The 21,095-nt window shown below is 29.7% G+C and overlaps 1 protein-coding gene across 1 annotated transcript; it reads right to left on the reverse strand.

Annotated features, from left to right (window-relative positions):
- Nucleotides 1-1,759: 1,759 nt before the first annotated feature.
- On the reverse strand, nucleotides 1,760-18,230 carry LOC147521017 (homeobox-leucine zipper protein ROC1-like). The gene is made up of 5 exons (XM_086557898.1): nucleotides 18,201-18,230; nucleotides 2,862-3,026; nucleotides 2,616-2,780; nucleotides 1,955-2,395; nucleotides 1,760-1,861 (listed from the first exon to the last, which is right to left on the reverse strand). Exons 1-5 carry the CDS (start codon nucleotides 18,228-18,230, stop codon nucleotides 1,760-1,762), a joined length of 903 nt encoding a protein of 300 aa, XP_086414024.1.
- Between the last annotated feature and the right edge of the window lie 2,865 nt (nucleotides 18,231-21,095).

Raw genomic sequence — 21,095 nt, forward strand, 5'->3', positions numbered from 1 at the left:
TCGGGGAAGTAAAGGGTTGGTGGAAGGGTTAAATACTAGTTTGGGTGGGGTCGAAGCTCTAGAAGCTGACCATTAATGGCGTCGACCTCGTTTTTTCATTATAAAGGAAGTCGCGTTTTGTTGGTATAGGTACATGGGGTTTTTCTCCATGAACCAAACCCGCTGGGTTTATTTTGGAGATGGATGGCGGTGGTGGCTATTGTGGTGGTGGAAGTTTGGGGAGGAAGGAGATGAACAAAGGAAAAAACAAATTTGGGCTTGGGCCAAAATCGTGTGGGCTCTTATGTTTTAACTTTTGGACTTTTAGTTTTTGGGCTTAAGTTAGACTATGGGCCTTTGGGTTAGAAGAGTTTGTGGACTCTGACTTTGACTGTTGACAAGAGTGGACTCTGACTTTGACCAGGGTTGACTTTGACCAGTTGACTCGAAAATTTGACTTTTTCCTAAAATTATGATTCGGTCTAATAGGATAAGTCTAGGACTATTAACGTGCTTGGCTTTAAGCTAAGACCTTTCTATATATACGTGTGTACGTGTATTAACTAATATGTAATTGTGCAGTATTTTATGATATACAACGTTATGATACTTATACACTTATGAAATTAATAACGCGTAAACAAAAAATACGTGAATCAAGATATTTCTTCGTTCTCGGAAATAATACATGAAATAAAGTTCAATAATCGTAAACAAAATTACCCCTTTTTAGAACTCTCCACGCTAAAATTTCATAATTTAGTTTTATATTTGCCATGTCATATGTTAGGTGGGCATTTATTGAATGTGCCATAAATGGCCCGTTAAGCGTTATCTATGGGTATTCATTGAATGTGCCATGAATGACCCGGTATTCATTGAATGTGCCATGAATGACCCGATTGTTTGGACTACCTGTAGAGAGAACGAACTAAGGTATTAAGCCTTGCTTGGTTAGTTGTATTCTTTGATTATCGCGAGTGTTTGGGTTACTTTTGAATACATAGGATATCTACATATGTTATATGCAAGTTCTAACTTTCTTTTGCGGGGAGGGTAGGACTTAATAACATTTTGTGCAAGGACGCCGTCCTACCACTTATCTGATGTGGACATCGGTAAGTGTAATTCAATTATTTAGATATTAAAAGGAGTTATTAGAATGAGTTAATAAAATGGAAGTTAATAAAATGGAAGTTTTGCTTGGGAAGAAATTATGCCGGTTGAGATGACGGAACTGCCTGTCTTCCAAGCTGAGAATGATTAGGTTATGATAGATTTAAAGTGTTAGTTGGATAAGTAAAGTTTGAAATGTTTATATGTATTTAGTCTACTCATACCAAAAATTCAATTTCTTTGACCCATGTTTGCTTTGTTTTGCTTGGCGTGGGTGTGTTCTTAGGAACATAGGTGGAAGGCGATGGAACCATGGCGTTTGAAAGAGATTTGACTTGGAGCGGTGGGAGTTTATTTTTATTAGGTCTAATCTTTTGAAAGTATGTAATAACGTAGTTTTCTTTTCATATGACATGAGAATACGATGTTGAGGACAATTATTCTTAGAATGTTATATTGATGATTTTTGGATGGAAGATAGACTTGTATAAAGTAATAAAGAGAAATTTTGGAGATTATTTGTGTTGTTAAGATTCTTTATGATGTGGGTTTTAGGTTTTGAACTGTGTTGTATTCACCCCGTCATAGCCTAGGTTTTTAGACAATTGAACCGAGTGAATGTTTGAGATATTTATATTTCAAATATTCATTTTTTTTTAATTGTTTAGAAATTCGGGCTGTGACAGTTTCCTCTGACGTTGGACTTAATTACTTCAACGACCACTGCATCCGCAACGATAGTTGGAAAGTATTTCATCCACTTGTTCTACACATTAAAAAAAAATACATAATCTGCAAGCTGAGAAATATGATCCAAAATCACATTGATATATTGGAAACATAAAGTAATTGAACTCACCACATCCATGAACATGTCAACTAAAGTTAATCCATCCATCATCACGACTCCTGAATGTCTAGATGCTTCCACCCAAGAATTTCCATTTTTAAAATGGTCATCTATTGGGAACAACCTTCTATAGTTATAAACATCCAGGATTTCTCTTCCATCAAAGGAAGACTTGCACCATAACTGCTCATTATTTTGAGAAAGTGTCATCAGTTCATCCACTGCTTTTGTAGCAATATGTGCCAGGAGAGCTATCTCGTACACTCCTATGTCTACAGGCGATCTAGGATCGTACATAGGAATACTTGCAAAATCAGGACCAGAAGAATTGCCGGTTACGTCTGCATCACCCCTTGCAGCTTGTAGGTCCAAGGCACTTGACATGTGTTGATATGAAGACATCCGACGTGCATCTTCCAGGTTGCCAGCAATGGTAGTTAGTCTTTCTAGCTGCAAAATTGTTTAAAAGAGTATGAAAATCTTACAGTGAATAGTGATCAAGTTTCCCTCAGAGAGAACTTTTTTATTATTTGGGAATTATAAGGAGCGAGCCACACAATTACATATGCTCAAGAAACATAAAACTACACCGGGTACTTCTGTCGCGAAACATCATACTATCATAGTGCAATATGATTGAAATATAAAATATCATATATGAAGAAACTACCTCATTCTGTAACACAATATTCTCCTGAAACAATCTTCTGTTCTCATCTTGACAACAATTTCCGCAATGCGCTTTATCCCATTCTTCCTTGAGACGGCTGTTCTCAACCCTGAGTGATTCATTCTCAGTACGTAGATTGTGATTCTCAAGTTGTTCATTTATAGACTGTACCACATAACCAAAAAAAAAATGTTCAGTCGTGAATATAAAAAAAGAATGAGAGCAAGAAGTAAGAAAACGAGATACCTTTTCTTTTATTCTCCTGTTTTGGAACCAGTACTTGATTTGTTGAGTGGGCAGTCCTAACTCCTGGCTTAGGCGGACTAGTTTTGTCTGATCTGCCACTCGTGATTGGTTGAATTCCCTTTCAGTCCATAAACTAGATTTTGGACCCGGGCATACGCCCGGGATCTATTAAATATTTTGTGTGCTGAAAAGGCTTTACAAAATGTCTCACACAAAAGTGAATAGGCTCTCTCAATTTGATCCCTTAGTTTTAGAAAGTACTTATCATAATTCTTTGGTCATTAATGTATTTGGTTTATTTTCAATAAAAATATATTATGATTCAAAATTTGCAGCCGTAATTTTCAAATAAAGTTATCTTCAACTCGATCTAAGCTTGTACAATAGTTTTATTAGATTTATGGTGATTTAGCGAAAAATTTTGAATCGGGAATATATTTTATTAAAAATAAACCAAAATATCGTTAATGGCGGCGATTATGAATGCATAAACTTAAAACCAAGATCACATTGAATAGTCTCTTCACTTTAATGGTTTAGAATATTAATCCGTAATTTTCAAATGAAATTATCTTAAACTCAATCTAGCTTGTATAATAGTTTTATTAGATTTATGGTGATTTAGCGGTAAATCATCACCGTTAAACTTACATACTAATGTGTATAAATCACTAACACATATTGATTGTTTCCATATCCTCAAAGAATACACTACTCCCACTTGAAAAGATTTATCACATGAACATGTCCTACGAATGGGTGTTGTTATATTAAATTATTCTAAAAAATATTAGCAACTATACATAGCTATGAGATATGAAAATTATATTAATTACTCATTTAAATTTCTTGCACCACTCTCTATAAAAATAAAGCATCAAACCTTGATAAAACTCATCGACTTCTTTTTATTGTTAGGTTTAATAATAAAAGTTTGATTGAAGTTTTGTGAGAATGCCCAATGTGGCGAAGATAATATTGAAGCTACTTGAATAGCAAGGCATTCCCAATCACAATAAAAGAATTATAATAAATACTACTTGAAATGCAAAACTATATTTGTCGAAACATTTATTCCCCCTATATATAATACAAATATGTTTTATGGTTATTAGTTAAATGTATTTGCATCAAGTTTCTGATTTTTCATTAATTATTCTTTGAGGTTAGTTTAATATATTACGTTGCATCTAGTTTCCAATTTCTCATTAATTATTCTTTGAGGTTAGTTCAATGCAGTTTCATCAAGTTTTCGATTTTCTGTTAATTATCATTTGAGGTTAGTTCAGTGCAATTGCATTCACTTTATGATTTCCCATTAGTTATTCATTAAAAGGTTAATTCAGTATAGTTGCATCTAGTTTTCAATGTTTCGTTAATTAGTGTTTGAGATTAGTTCATTGCATTTGCATCCAGGTTCCAATCTCCCGTTAATTACTCTTTGAGGTTAGTTCAATACATCTGCATCCAGTTTCTAATTTCCCGTTAATTGTTTTTCTAGGTTAGTTCGATAGTTTATAATTTCTATACAGTTTGCATATATGTAAGAGTCTATTTTTATAAACTCACTCTTGTTTTGGATTCCTAATTACTCATAATTACTCATGTGAGGAGGCTAAAAAATTGAACATTTATGCTTTGAGGTTAGTACGATGCAGTTATATCCAACTTTTGATTTCTAGTTAACTATTTTTTGAGGTTATTTCAATGCATTTGTATCCAATTTTGGATTTCCCGTTAGTTAATCTCTGATTTTAGTTTAATGCAGTTGCATCCAATTTTTAGTTTTCCGTTAATTATTCTTTAAGGTTAGTTCAATGCAGTTGCATCCAATTTTTGATTTTATGTTAATTGTTCTTTGAGGTTAGTTCAATGCATTTGCATCAAGTTTTCGATTTCCTGTTAATTATTTTTTTAGGTTAGTTCAATGCAGTTACATCAAATTTATAATTTTTCGTTAATTATTCATTTAGGTTAGTTCAGTACAGTTTCATCCATTTTTTAATGTTTCGTTAATTAGTCTATGAGATTAGTTTATTGCATTTGGATCCAGTTTCCGATTTTCCATTAATAACTCTTTAAGGTTAGTTCAATACATCTGCATCTAGTTTTTGATTATTTATACTTTTAGGTTAGTTCGATACAATTATATCCGGTTTCTGATTTCCCGTTAACTATTCTTTGAGGTTATTTCAATGCATTTGTATTTAGTTTCCGATTTCCCACCAATTATTCTATGAGGTTAGTTCAATGCAGTTGCATTCGATTTTTGATTTTCTGTTAATTATTTTTTGAGTTAACTTCAATGCATTTGCATCCAGTTTTCGGTTTCCCATTAATTATTATTTGAGGTTTCTTTGATGTATTTGCATATCGTTTCTGATTTTCCATTAGATATTTTTCAAGGATTTGCATCCAATTTCTAATTTCCCGTTAGTTACTCTTTGTCGTTAGTTTAATGCAATTTGCATAAAGTTTCTAATTTCTCATTAATTACTCTTTGAGCTTAGTTATATATTTGAATACAGTTTCCAATTTCCTTATAATTATTAAATGTGGTGTATAATACCAACTTCTACTGATTCATATGTAGTGTCCTTGCAAACATGACATAAAAAGTAAATTATGCTTAATTTACTATGTGCATGGGATCATCGAAGATTATGTAGTTCCCGATTTTTCGTTAATTATTATTTAAATTATGCATGACTCACTACGTGGAATCTTCAAAGATTATCTACGAACGGGTATTGTTATATTAATTATTCTGAAAAATATTTGCAAATATGCATAACTATTATATATTAATATTATATTAATTACTCAACCAAATTTCTTATAACGTGAAAACCTCACTCTCCATTAAAAAAAAAACTCACATTTGATAAAATCCTTCAACTTCATTTTGTTGTTTAATAATATAAGTTTGATTGAAGTTTTGTGAGATTACCTAATAAGGCGAAGTTCATATATATTGAAGCTACTTAAATAGCAAGGAGTTCACAATCATACGGAAAGAGATAATATAAATACCATTTTAAATGCAAAACTATACTTATCGAGACATTCCCACAACATATAGCCCAACTATGTTTTGAGGTTAGTTCAATGTATTTGCATTCAGGTTTGATTTTTCTCATTATTTATATTTTGAGGTTAGTTCAATGCAGTTGCATCCAATTTCAATTCCGTTATTTATTTTTTTTGAGATCGGTTCAATGCAGTTGCATCTAGTTTCGATTTATCGTTAATTATTCTTTTGATTAGTTCAATACATTTGCATCCAATTTCCAATTTTTGTTGTTAATTGTTATATTATTTGAGGTCGGTTCAATGCGGTTTTAATCTAGTTTCTGATTTCCCGTTAATTATTTTGTAAGATTAGTTTAATGCATTTGCATCCATTTTTCGATTTCTCATTTATTATTTAATAAAGTTGCATTTTCATCTAGTTTCCGATTTCCCGTTAATTATTGTTTGAGGTTAGTTCAATGAGTTTACATTCAGTTTCCGATTTTCCGTTAATTATTTCTGGAGGTTTTACATCCAGTTTATTTTTTTAGATTAGTTCAGTGCAGTTGCATTCGGTTTTCGATTTCCCATTAATTATTTTTTAAGATTAGTTCAATGCATTTGCATTATGTTTCCAATTTATAATTTTTTTTTTTAAAGTTAGTTCAAATGCATCTAGTTTTACGATTCTCTCTTAATTTAATCTTTGAGGGTTAGCTCAATGCATTTGCATCAATTTCGATTTTTTAGACAATTATTTTTTGATGTTAGTTGAATATATTTGCATCCAAGTTTTAATTTTCTGTTAATTATTATTCTTTGAGGTTACTTTAATGCGGTTCTATCCATATTCCTATTTTCTATTATTTACTTTTTTAAGATTAGTTTAATGCTTGCATTTGCATCCGATTCGATTTCCCATTAAATATTAGTTACGTTGTGGTTAGTTCGATGCATTTGCATCCAATTTTCAGTTCCCCATTAATTGTTTTTTTTTTTACATTAGTTTCAATCAATATTATATATTTTTAAAATATTTGTCATTATTGTTTTGCCGTTATTTATTTTTTTATTTTCTATTATATATTTTGTGATGTTATTTTTTGTATAATTGCTTTTAACTATGTTTTGAAGCCATGTTAAGGATATATTTGAAATAAATTAGGTGTTTTATCATAGACACTAAAATTGTATAATTTGTAATAGGGAATTAGTTTTATAAATCACCTATTTTTTTTTGCAATTTTTTATTTGATCAAATATATAATAATTGGAACACAAAAAGTGTTTGATTAAGTAATAGGAAATTACTTTCTACACACCACCTTTTTTTAGCAATTTTTTTATTTGATCAAATATATAAGAATTGGAAATACACTCAAACTTTCTAAATACAAAATTAGAAATACAATCAAACTGTCTAAAGAGGTTCAATGTGGGATTATAGGCTATTAGAAAATATTATCTTTCATACTAAAGTGCCACATACGATAGAGAAAAAGCTAACTCTCATATTAGAGTGCCACATAGGAGAGAGAAAATCCTCATTTAAAAGTCTCTCTTTTAAGTATATAGACTAGATTTTGGACCGGACATATGTCCGGATCTATTAAATATTTTATTTGTCTTTGAAAAAGGCTTTACAAACTGTTTCACACAAATTTTTAATCGGAATATATTTTTATTTAAAATAAATCAAAATATCGTTAATGAAGCAAATGATTATAGTACATAAGTACTTAGAAACTAAATGATCAAATTGAGATATCCTATTCACTTTGTGGTTTAGGATATTAATCCGTAATTTTTAAATAGAATTATCTTAAACTCGATCTAGCTTGTATAATAGTTTTCTTAGATTTATAGTGATTTAGCGACAAATTTTCGAATCATAATATATTTTTATTGAAAATAAACCGAAATACGTTAATGAGCAGCGATTATGGTGCATAAGTACTTGGAAACTAAGGGATTAAATTGAGATAGCATATTCACTTTGTGGTTTAGAATATTGATCCGTAATTTTCAAATGGAATTATCTTAAACTCAATCTAGCTTGTATAATAGTTTTATTAGATTTATGGTGATTTAGCTGTAAATCATCACCGCTTCAACTTACTTAAAATGTGTGCACAAATTACTAAAACAGATTGATTATTTCCATATCATCAAAAAATACACTATTCCCATTTGAAAAGATTTATCATATGAACGTGTCCTATGAATGGGTGTCATTATATTAAATTATTCTAAAAAATATTAGCAACTATGCATAGCTATGAAAAAAATGAAAATTATATTAATTACTCATTTAAATTTCTTGCAACACTCTCTATAAAAAGAAAGCACCAAACCTTGATAAAACTCATCGATTTCTTTTTATTGTTAGGTTTAATAATATAAGTTTGATTAAAGTTTTGTGAGAATGTCCAATGTGGCCAAAATAATATTGAAACTGCTTGAATAAAAAAATTATAATAAATACTATTTAAAATGCAAAACTATATTTGTCGAGATATTTATTCTCCCTACATATAATACAAATATATTTTAGGGTTATTAGTTCAATGCATTTGCATCAAGTTTTTTATTTTCCATTAATTATATATTCTTTGAGATTAGTTTAATGTAGTACGTTGAATCCAGTTTCTAATTTTTCACTAATTATTCTTTAAGGCTAGTTCAATGTAGTTGCATCAAGTTTCCAATTTTCTGTTAATTATTATTTGAGGTTAGTTCAGTGCAATTGTATCCACTTTATGATTTCCTGTTAGTTATTCATTAAGGTTAATTCAGTACAGTTGCATCCAATTTTCGATGTTTCATTAATTAGTCTTTGAGATTAGTTCATTGTATTTACATCCATGTTCCAATCTCCCGTTAATTATTCTTTGAGGTTAGTTTAATACATTTGCATCCAGTTTATGATTTTCCGTTAATTGTTTTTCTAGGTTAGTTCAATAGTTTACAATTTCTATACAGTTTGCATACATGTAATAGTCTGTTTTTATAAACTCACTTTCATTTTGGGTTCCTAATTACTCGTAATTACTCATGTGAGAAGGCTAAAAAAATAGACATTTATGCTTTGAGGTCAGTGCGATGCAGTTACATCCGACTTCCGATTTCTAGTTAACTATTTTTTGAGGTTATTTCAATGCATTTGCATCCAATTTTTGATTTCCCGTTAGTTAATCTCTGATTTTAGTTTAATGCAGTTGCATCCAGTTTTTGGTTTTCCGTTAATTATTCTTTGAGGTTAGTTCAATGCAATTGCATCCGATTTCCGATTTTATGTTAATTGTTTTTTGAAATTAGTTCAATGCATTTGCATCAAGTTTCCGATTTCTCGTTAATTATTTTTTGAGGTTAGTTCAATGCAGTTACATCAAATTTATAATTTCTCGTTAATTATTCATTTAAGTTAGTTCAGTGCAGTTTCATCCATTTTTCAATGTTTCGTTAATTAGTCTTTGAAATTACTTCATTGCATTTGGATCCAGTTTCCAATTTTCCGTTAATAACTCTTTAAGGTTAGTTCAATGCATCTGCATCTAGTTTCTGATTATTTATGCTTTGAGGTTAGTTCGATACAATTATATCCGGTTTCTGATTTCCCGTTAACTATTCTTTGAAGTTATTTCAATGCATTTGCATTTAGTTTCCAATTTCCCACCAATTATTCTATGAGGTTAGTTCAATGCAGTTGCATTCGGTTTTTTATTTTTTGAGTTAAGTTCAATGCATTTGCATCAAGTTTTTGGTTTCCCATTAATTATTATTTGAGGTTTGTTTGATGTATTTGCATACCATTTTCGATTTTTCGTTAAATATTTTTCAAAGATTTGCATCCAATTTCTAAATTCCCGTTAATTATTCTCTGTCGTTAGTTTAATGCAATTTGCATAAAGTTTCCAATTTCTCGTTAATTACTCTTTGAGCTCAGTTATGTATTTGAATCCAATTTTCAATTTTCTTATAATTATCTAATGTGGTGTGTAATACCAACTTCTACTGATCCATCTGTAGTGTCATTGCAAACATGACATAAAAAGTTAATTATGCTTAATTTACTATGTGGGATCATCGAAGATTATTCAGTTTTCGATTTCATGTTAATTATTATTTAAATTATGCATGACTCACTATGTGGAATCGATCTTCAAATATTATCTACGAACGTGTGTTGTTATATTAATTATTCTGAAAAATATTTGCAAATATGCATAACTATTATATATTAATATTACATTGATCACTAAACCAAATTTCTTATAACGTGAAAACCTCACTCTCCATTAAAAAAAAAAACTCACATTTGATAAAACCCTTCAACTTCATTTTGTTGTTTAATAATAGAAGTTTGATTGATGTTTTGTGAGATTGCCTAATAAGGCGAAGTTCATATATATTGAAGCCACTTGAATACGGAAAGAGATAAGATAAACACCATTTTAAATACAAAACTATATTTATCGAGACATTCCCACAACATATAATCCAACTATGTTTTGAGGTTAGTTCAATGCATTTGCATCCAATTTCTGATTTTCTGTTATTTATATTTTGAGGTTAGTTTAATACAGTTGCATCCAATTTCCAATTACCGTTATTTATTTTTTAAGATCAATTCAATGCCGTTGCATCCAATTTTTGATTTCACGTTAATTATTCTTTTTGGTTAGTTTAATATATTTGCATCAAATTTCCAATTTCCTGTTAATTATTCTTCAAGGTCAGTTCGATGCATTTACATCCAGTTTTTTTTATTTCCCGTTAATTATTTTGTGAGATTAATTTAATGTATTTGCATCCAGTTTCTGATTTCTGATTTATTATTTGATAAAGTTGTATTTGGATCTAGTTTCCGATTTCCCGTTAATTATTTTTTAAGATTAGTTCTACGCATTTGCATTATGTTTCCAATTTATAATTAATTTTTCTTTGAGATTAGTTCAATGCGATGATTCGGTTTCGATTTCTTTAATTTAATCTTTGAGGGTTAGCTCAATACATTTGCATCCAGTTTTCGATTTTCTGACAATTATTTTTTAATGTTAGTTTGATGTATTTACATCCAAGTTTTGATTTTCCGTTAATTATTCTTTGAGATTAGTTTAATGTAGTTGTATCCATATTCCGATTCTCTATTAATTATTTTTTAAGATTAGTTTAATGCTTATATTTGCATTCAGTTTTCGATTTCCCGTTAAATATTATTTGAGGTTAGTTCGATACATTTGCATCCAGTTTTTGGTTCCCCATTAATTGTTTTTTTACGTTAGTTTCATTCAATATTATACATATTTTAAAATATGTTATTATTGCTTTGTCGTTATTATTATTTTTTTCATTTTCTATTATATATTTTGTGATGTTATTTTTTGTATAATTGTTACGTGTTAAGGATATATTCAAAATAAGTCGGTGATTTATCATAGTCTCATAGACACTAAAATTGTATGATTTGTAATATGAAATTAGTTTCTACAAATCACCTATTTTTTAGCAATTTTTTTTATTTGATCAAATATATAAAAATAAAACAATAAAAGTGTTTGATTCGTAATATGAAATTACATTCAACAAATCACCTATTTTTTAGCATTTTTTTTTATTTGATCAAATATATAAGAATTGAAAATACACTCAAACTCTCCAAATATAAGAATTAGAAATACACTCAAACTCTCCAAAGAGGTTCAATGTACGTAGGATTGTAAGCTATTAGAAAATACTATCTTTCATATTATAGTGCCACATAGGATAGAGAAATAGCTAACTCTCATATTAGAGTGCCACATAGGAGAGAAAATCCTCCTTTTTAGGTCTCTGTTTTTAGTATATAGACTAGATTTTGGACCGGGCATATACGGATCTATTAAATATTTTGTGTCTTTGAAAAGGCTTTATAAAATGTCTCACACAAATTTTCGAATCAGAATATATTTTTATTGAAAATAAATCAAAATATGTTAATGAGCATCGATTATGGTACATAAGTACTTAGAAACTAAGAGATCAAATTGAGATAGCATCTTCACTTTATGGTTTAGGATATTAATCCATAATTTTTAAATAAAATTATCTTAAACCCGATCTAGCTTGTATAATAGTTTTCTTAGATTTATAGTGATTTAGCAGCAAATTTTCGAATCAGAATATATTTTTATTGAAAATAAACCGAAATACGTTAATGAGCAGCGATTATGGTGCATAAGTACTTGGAAACTAAGGGATCAAATTGAGATAACCGAGCAGCGATTATGGTACATAAGTACTTGGAAACTAAGGGATCAAATTGAGATAGCCTCTTCACTTTGTGGTTTAGGATATTAATCCGTAATTTTCAAATGAAATTATCTTAAACTCGATCTAGCTTGTATAATAGTTTTATTAGATTTATGGTGATTTAACGGTAAATCATCACCGCTCAGCTTATGTAATAATGTGTACAAATCACTAAAACAGATTGATTGTTTCCATATCCTCAAAGAATACACTACTCCCACTTGAAAAAAATTATCACATGAACGTGTCCTACGAACGGGTGTCGTTATATTAAATTATTCTAAAAAATATTAGCAACTATGCATAACTATGAGATATAAAAATTATATTAATTACTCAATTAAATTTCTTGCACCACTCTCTATAAAAAGGAAGCATCAAACCTTGATAAAACTCATCGATTTCTTTTCATTGTTAGTTTTAACAATAGAAGTTTGATTGAAGTTTTTTGAGAATGTCCAATTTGGTGAAGATAATATTGAAGCTACTTGAATAGCAAGGCATTCCCAATCAATAATAAAAAGTATGATAAACACTACTTAAAATGCAAAACTATATTTGTCGAGACATTTATTCCCCTACATATAATACAAATATATTTTTAGGGTTATTAGTTGAATGCATTTGCATCAAGTTTATGATTTTCTATTAATTATTCTTTGAGGTTAGTTTAATGTAGTGCGTTGCGGCCAAAATTCTCATTAATTATTCTTTGAGGTTAGTTCAATGCAGTTGCATCAAGTTTCCGATTTCCTATCAATTATTATTTAAGGTTAGTTCAGTGCAATTGCATCCATTTTATGATATCCCGTTACTTATTCATTATGGTTAATTCAGTACAGTTGCATCCAATTTTTGATGTTTCGTTAATTAGTATTTGAGATTAGTTTATTGCATTTGCATCCAGGTTCTAATCTCTCGTTAATTACTCTTTGAGGTTAGTTCAATACATCTGCATCCAGTTTCTGATTTCCTGTTAATTGTTTTTATAAGTTAGTTCGATAGTTTACAATTTCTATACAGTTTGCATACATGTAAGAGTCTGTTTTTTTAAACTCACTTTCATTTTGGGTTCCTAATTACTCGTAATTACTCATCTGAGAAGGCTAAAAAAGCGGACATTTATGCTTTGAGGTCAGTGTGATGCAGTTACATCCGACTTTCGATTTCCAGTTAACTATTTTTTTATGATATTTCAATGCATTTGCATCCAATTTCTGATTTCCCGTTAGTTAATATCTTATTTTAGTTTAATGCAGTTGCATCTAGTTTTTGTTTTTCTGTTAATTATTCTTTGAGGTTAGTTTAATACAGTTGCATCCAATTTCCGAATTTATGTTAATTGTTCTTTGAGGTTAGTTCAATGCATTTGCATCAAGTTTTCGATTTCCCATTAATTATTTTTTGAAGTTAGTTCAATGCATTTACATCAAATTTATAATTTCCCGATAATTATTCATTTAGGTTAGTTCAGTGTAGTTTCATCTATTTTTCAATGTTTCGTTAATTAGTCTTTGAGATTAGTTCATTGCATTTGGATTAAGTTTTCGATTTCCCGTTAATAACTCTTTAAGATTAGTTCAATACATCTGCATCTAGTCTCTGATTATTTATGCTTTGAGATTAGTTCAATGCAATTATATCTGGTTTTTTATTTCCCGATAATTATTTTTTGAGATTATTTCAATGCATTTGCATTTAGTTTCCGATTTCCCACCAATTATTCTATGAGGTTAGTTTAATGCAGTTGCATTCGGTTTTTTATTTTATGTTAATTATTTTTTGAGTTTAGTTCAATGCATTTGCATCCAGTTTCCGATTTCTCGGCCCATTAATTATTATCTGAGGTTTGTTTGATGTATTTGGATACCGTTTCCGATTTTCCGTTAAATATTTTTCAAAGATTTGCATACAATTTCTAATTTCCCTTTATTTATTATCTGACGTTAGTTTAATGCAATTGCACCCATTTTTCAATTTCTAGTTAATTAGTTTTTTAGTTTAGTTTATTGCATTTGCATAAAGTTTCCAATTTCTCGTTAATTACTCTTTGAGCTCAGTTATGCATTTGGATCCAATTTCCGATTTCCTTTTAATTATCCAATGTGGTGTATAATATCAACTTCTACTGATCCATCTGTAGTGTCCTTGCAAACATGACATAAAAAGTAAATTATGTTTGATTTATTATGTGGGATCATTGAAGATTATCCAGTTCCCGATTTTCCATTAATTATTCTTTAAATTATGCATGACTTACTATGTAGAATATTCAAAGATTATCTACTTAACGGTGTTGTTGTTATATTAATTATTTTGAAAAATATTTACAAATATACAAAACTATTATATATTAATATTATATTGATCACTCAACCAAATTTCTTATAACGTGAAAACCTCATTCTCCATTAAAAAAAAATAACTCATGTACCTTTAATAAAACCCTTCAACTTCATTTTGTTATTTAATAATAGAAGTTTGATTGAAGTTTTGTGAGATTGCCTAATAAGGTGAAGTTCATATATATTGTAGCTACTTGAATAGCAAAGAGTTCCTAATCATACGGAAAGAGATAAGGTAAACATCATTTTAAATGCAAAACTATACTTATCGAGACATTCCCACAACATATAACCCAACTATGTTTTGAGGTTAGTTAAATGCATTTGTATCCAGTTTCTGATTTTCCGTTATTTATATTTTGAGGTTAGTTCAATACAGTTGCATCCAGTTTCTGATTTCTCGTTAATTATTCTTTTCGATTAGTTCAATACATTTGCATCCAATTTCCAATTCCCTGTTAATTGTTATTTGAGGTCAGTTCAATGCATTTGCATCCAGTTTCTGATTTCCCAGTAATTATTTTGTGAGATTAGTTTAATGCATTTGCATCCAGTTTCTGATTTCTCGTTTATTATTTGATAAAGTTACATTTGCATCTAGTTTCCGATTTCTCATTAATTATTGTTTGAGATTAGTTCAATGAATTTGCATCCAGTTTCCTATTTTCCATTAATTATTTCTTGAGGTTACTTCAATGCATTTGCATCCAGTTTATTTTTTGAGATTAGTTCAGTGCAGTTCCATCCGGTTTCCGATTTCCCATTAGTTATTTTTTAATATTAGTTCCACGCATTTGCATCATGCTTCCAATTAATAATTAATTTTTCTTTGATGTTAATTCAATGCAATTGCATCCAGTTTCTGATTTCCTATTAATTTAATCTTTGATGGTTAGCTCAATGCATTTGCATCCAGTTTCCGATTTGCCGACAATTATTTTTTTATGTTAGTTTGATGTATTTGCATCCAAGTTTTGATTTTCCATTAATTATTCTTTGAGGTTAGTTTAATACAGTTGTATCTATATATATTCCAATTTTCTATTAATTACTTTTTAAGATTAGTTTAATGTTTGCATTTGCATCCAATTTTTGATTTTTCGTTAAATATTATTTGAGGTTAGTTCGATACATTTGCATCCAGTTTTCGGTTCCCCATTAATTGTTTTTTTACATTAGTTTCATTCAATATTATATATATTTTAAAATATTTGTCATTATTGCTTTGCCGTTTTTTTTTTTTTTTTTTTTTTTTTTTTTTTTTTTTTTTTTTTTTCTATTATATATTTTGTAATGTTATTTTTTATATAATTGTTTTTAACTATGTTTTGAGGCCGTGTTAATGATATATTCGAAATAAGTCGGTGTTTTATCATAGACACTAAAATTGTATGATTTGTAGTAGGGAATTAGTTTATACAAATTACATATTTTTTAGTAATTTTTTTTATTTGATCAGATATATAAGAATTGGAACACTAAAAGTGTTTGATTCGTAATAGAAAATTACCTTTTACAAATCACCTATTTTTTAGCAATTTTTAAAAATATTTGTCATTATTGCTTTGCCGTTATTATTTTTTCATTTTCTATTATATATTTTGTGATGTTATTTTTTGTATAATTGTTTTTAACTATGTTTTGAGGCCGTGTTAAGAATATATTCGAAATAAGTCAGTGTTTTATCATAGACACTAAAATTGTATGATTTGTAATAAGGAATTATACAAATTATCATTTTTTTTTATTTTTTTTTATTTGATCAAATATATAAGAATTGGAACACTAAAATTGTTTGATTCATAATAGGAAATTACCTTTTACAAATCACCTATTTTTTAGTAATTTTTTTTATTTGATCAAATATGTAAGAATTGAAAATACACTCAAACTTTCCAAATATAATAATTAGAAATACACTCAAACTCTTCTAAGAGGTTCTATGTATGTGAGATTGTAGGCTATTAGAAAAGACTATTTTTCATATTAGAGTGTCACATAGGAGAGAGAAAAAACTAACTCTCTCATATTAGAGTGCCACATAGGAAAGAGAAAATCCTCAATTAGAGGTCTCTGCTTTAGTATATAGACAAGGTTTTTTACCCCGGCCATATGGCCGGGATCTTTTAGATAGTTTTTGCCATAATTGTTTTATAAATTTTGCAAACTTACTTTGTGGATCTTTAATTTGTTGTTTAGGCAAAACCATCAATTAAGAAATAATCAATTTGTTTATGTTGCACACCACTTTTGCAATATTGTTGCAAGGGGAATTCTATGTGCTAAGAATGTTTTTAATGGGAATGGATATATGGAGTATAAACAGCTTATTATTTAGACACTTACGTAAATACCTCGCTCAAAAGAGTTTCCAAGCTGGAATAGAACGCCCACCTAAGAGAAATTAAGAAAATCTTGCTTGGGTGGTAATTTCCTCAATTTGCTGAATTTAAGGAGTCACTACCTTGTAAATCAAACAATTGCTTAGCTCAGGGAGCATATGATAGAAAGATAAATAACTAACGCCAAACATATTTCAGGTAACGTAGTTTAAACTGGACCAATCAATTTCAATCTGGGATAAGTACTATAGTGATCAGTTTGATCAGTAGTATAACTTGTGAATGACATGATCATGTCTAGATGCCTCAATTCTTAGCTTGTTTGTGAATATATTGTAGTAGATGTTTGTAAAACTGTAACCATTGTAGCATTCTCGATCTATAACCACCCGGTCTTTGAGTACTTACTTATCTATTAGAAAGAGGCTTCATAAATGATGTCAATACTGCACCTACACATCACGTGCTCACAATTGTTATTGTATTATCTCTTAGAGGTTTTTAGGGTGACCTAATACTTTTAGCTATCGTTGAGTTTTGAGGCTATACCATTATTTTTAGGAATGTGTACGTCCTTAAGGTTCTTAGCTTTTCGAAAGTGGGAGAGGAGACACAACTTTTGGACCACGAACTCTCTTCTAAGAAAAAATATAATTAAATTGATGATATATATGAAACCGATATATATATTGATAATCTGCCAAAGTTGTATATAATAATCGCTTAAGCCAAGCCAATGTCTACCCATTTCATTGGAGCTACAATAATATAATTCCAAAGTTTTTTAATTTTTTTTTGTTATAACTTTCCATCAACTACATTCAACTACATTCTTGAAAACATAGTTTGAATAACATTATCACACGTCTAACAACAAACAAATTGAACACAAATCAGAGCACTACTCCATTATCACATACACTTTATTTACCAAAAATCAGTTCAATGGATCTTATACATATACCTATACATAATCAATTCAATACATGCATATTCCATAATTAATATATAAATAACACCGCATTCAAATAGCTAGCTTGAAGCTCAAACATCAAACTTTTTCTACATAATTAAGGTAAAAGACTAAAGGATTAAACACCGTACCATAGGTTGAAGCCTTGAACGCCATAACCTCGACTATATATATTTAGTATTATACACCAAAAAAAAGGCATACTACACATACCTATGGAAAGAAAGACGGTCTTAATAATCTCTATACCAAGAAAACCATTCCTCTTATTTCCTAATTTCGTGTCTGATTTCCTATCTTGTTCCACCGTTAGATAGTACTGTGAGGTATGGAATTTAATCAATAACGTATCTCATGCACTCACGACTGTCAATACTTGCAACATGTATATCCCAACCAAGACCATGAATGTAGATATTAATGAATATCGCAATATGCAATTGTAGGAATTAGTTAAATATACAAATTCATTGAAGTGAAGATCGAGTTAGTAATGGAAACCTTGCATAGGAATTCATGTTTTGAATGCAACGAAGGGTCAAATTTCATGCTATTTGTTTCCTGATCGGATCAGAATTGATTTCTAAATGTGGCTTATATTTCTTTACCTTTTTTTCAGTATATTATATTTGTTATTAGTTCAACTGTTCAAGGCTCAATTATGAAACTAAATACACAAAGATATAATTATTAAGGCATTTAATTATATTTGTTTACTTAAAAGTCCAAGTTCAATTAGGAAACTAAATACATAAAGATATAATTATTAAAAGTGTCCACTTGGGAGAACTCTCTCCTTGGAGAGCGCCACCTAAGAGAGACTGTCCACCTCAGCGGTACTCTGCTTTAATATAGAGAGAGGTGATAGTAGATAGTAGATAGTAGACAAAACAAAATAAATCCCAGATATATTAATTTTACTTATCTTCATAATTCGTTTCAAAGAAAAGAGGCCTAATATAATAATTCATCAACGTTTTCCAAAGTGATGATTCTAATTCAAAATCTCAATGAAAGTTTGGCATATATCGTGACATGTGGACGTCTTTATTTCACAGACACAGACAGGAATTCGATGCCCATGAAATTTCGTTAGATATATTCAATGTCGACATCTGAAAGTTGAAATTTTCTTAGTGTTACGATTTTGACGGTATTTAATAATGGTCTGTTTGAAATGTTTTTAAAGGTAAACAAAAGTGTCCATGTATCCTGTATCCTTGTATTATGAAATTTGAACTAATTTAATTTAATTTAATTAGTTCAATCCAATTTGATTTCACCTCTTTGCCTCCGTCCCGAATTGAGAAAAGTATGGGAATTTCATAATTGTTTCATTTAGAGGATAAAGTTCCTTGAATGTATCAAGTGGTATGCTTGACAATATTGTGCTCATGCTCGGGTATTTAAATGATTTTAGAAGAAAAAAAATGAAAATGATAAAATTAAACGAGTGGAGTCCCTTAATGCTCCATGGCACCACGACCCTTTTTTTTTTTCCGACTCTAATAAAGTTTATATACATAGATTTCTAATCTTTAATATTCCAACAAATCTACCAAAATAATCTATGAACGATAACCCAGATTTAAATAGAACTTCGTTGTCATTTTCATTGGGATCCACATGGAGCTAAGATCTATACTATAGAAAGCAACGGCCAAACATAATGCAATAAAAAAATAAACTTTTAATCAAATCAAGATTTGCTATAAGAATGAAATATAAATATTTAAAAAAAAAAATATACAAGAATATAAAGAAAGTGAGGTATTTTACTCTTCGAGTTTTTCAACTTGGCTAGGTGTGAGACGCCCATTGGATCTTAAAGGTTGATAATCATAATCACTGATACCATCCATTTGTATATACCACCTCTGATCGCACTTTGGTTGTTTATAAGACCAAATTGTTGAGTTCTTGTTCGTTCTGATAGGGAAAAAAAATACAATAATTAGTTAAACAACTTCAGTTTAAAAGGGATAGAATGGGAAAGAGATTGAGAGAGAGAATCTTATTAATACCACCCAATATACCTTATTGGCTATGAAAGACAAGTTTTTCCTCCACTTCTATACTACTTTAAACATCATATCTATGCAGAGGAAGCGGTAAAGCTTGAATCAAGTTTTTTTTTACTCCTTTGCTACTTTAGCTTTCTTTGGGACTTGCTCGGCTGAGTTTTGCGTGGCGGCGAGGAGAAACTGTGATGAAGAATACACTAGTGAGAGTCTGAGAGCAAATGTACCACTCATCTTGCCATACATGCCTAAAGTGGTTTGATTACCAAAAACAAATCTCATTGTTGAAACATTTATAGACAAAAATTTAGTTGTAAAAGTACAGGAGAATCATGCAGCAAATAGGTGGCAATGTGACCATAGTGGAAATTAAATCCATTTGCTTTACACCAGTAGACGACATTTTTCTTCATACACGTGGATAAATTAAGGATGATAGTTTGACAAATGATCGAACTATATACATGCTATTGGGATCATTTTTATAAGAGAAAGTCAAAGCACTGCTTAGTGTTACACGAAACACCATTGATAGAAGTTATGGAAATTTGAGATCATGCAGCAAATATGTAGCATTTACTTGAGAGAAATTGAGGTTTTTGCAACTCTCACACACAGGGTACGCACGTATACACAAGAAGATAAAAATGAAAGAAAACTAACACTGCAAAAACATGTTTATGCCTGTAAATTTATACACTACATATCACGTCCTATAAATTTAGAGATAAATATATATACACAAGGTTTGAAGGTGAATAATATATGTTCCTCGAAAAATAATACAAATATAACAAGATTTGTTTTTATTGTAGTCCAGTTTTTGGGATAGATACACTTAGTATTGGAGATTTATTAGTAGAGTTTCGCCCCATAATTGTGAAAAGTGGGAAAAATGGCATGCAACAAAGAAAAAAGAGATGAGTTCGGTTTCTCTATAACGAGGTACAGAGATGAGATGAATTTCTGTAACCATGTTATTGCACCGTTAGATCTGCGTCGAAATACACAACACACAGATGTCGAAGTCGAAGTTTGTATTTTGAGACAAATGTGTGTATTTCGAGAGGATCCAACGGTGCAATAACACGGTTACATAAATTCATTTCTGTACTGGGAACCGGACTCAAAAGAGAATGTTTGAAAGATTTAAAATATTAATTAAATAACTTATCTTCTTATATACTAAAAAAAACAAAAAAACAAAATACACCTAAAATATACTCTGCAAATTTGCAATCTTGAAACTT

This window comes from Coptis chinensis, chromosome 1, assembly GCF_015680905.1.
Source record: "Coptis chinensis isolate HL-2020 chromosome 1, ASM1568090v1, whole genome shotgun sequence".
NCBI lineage: Eukaryota > Viridiplantae > Streptophyta > Magnoliopsida > Ranunculales > Ranunculaceae > Coptis > Coptis chinensis.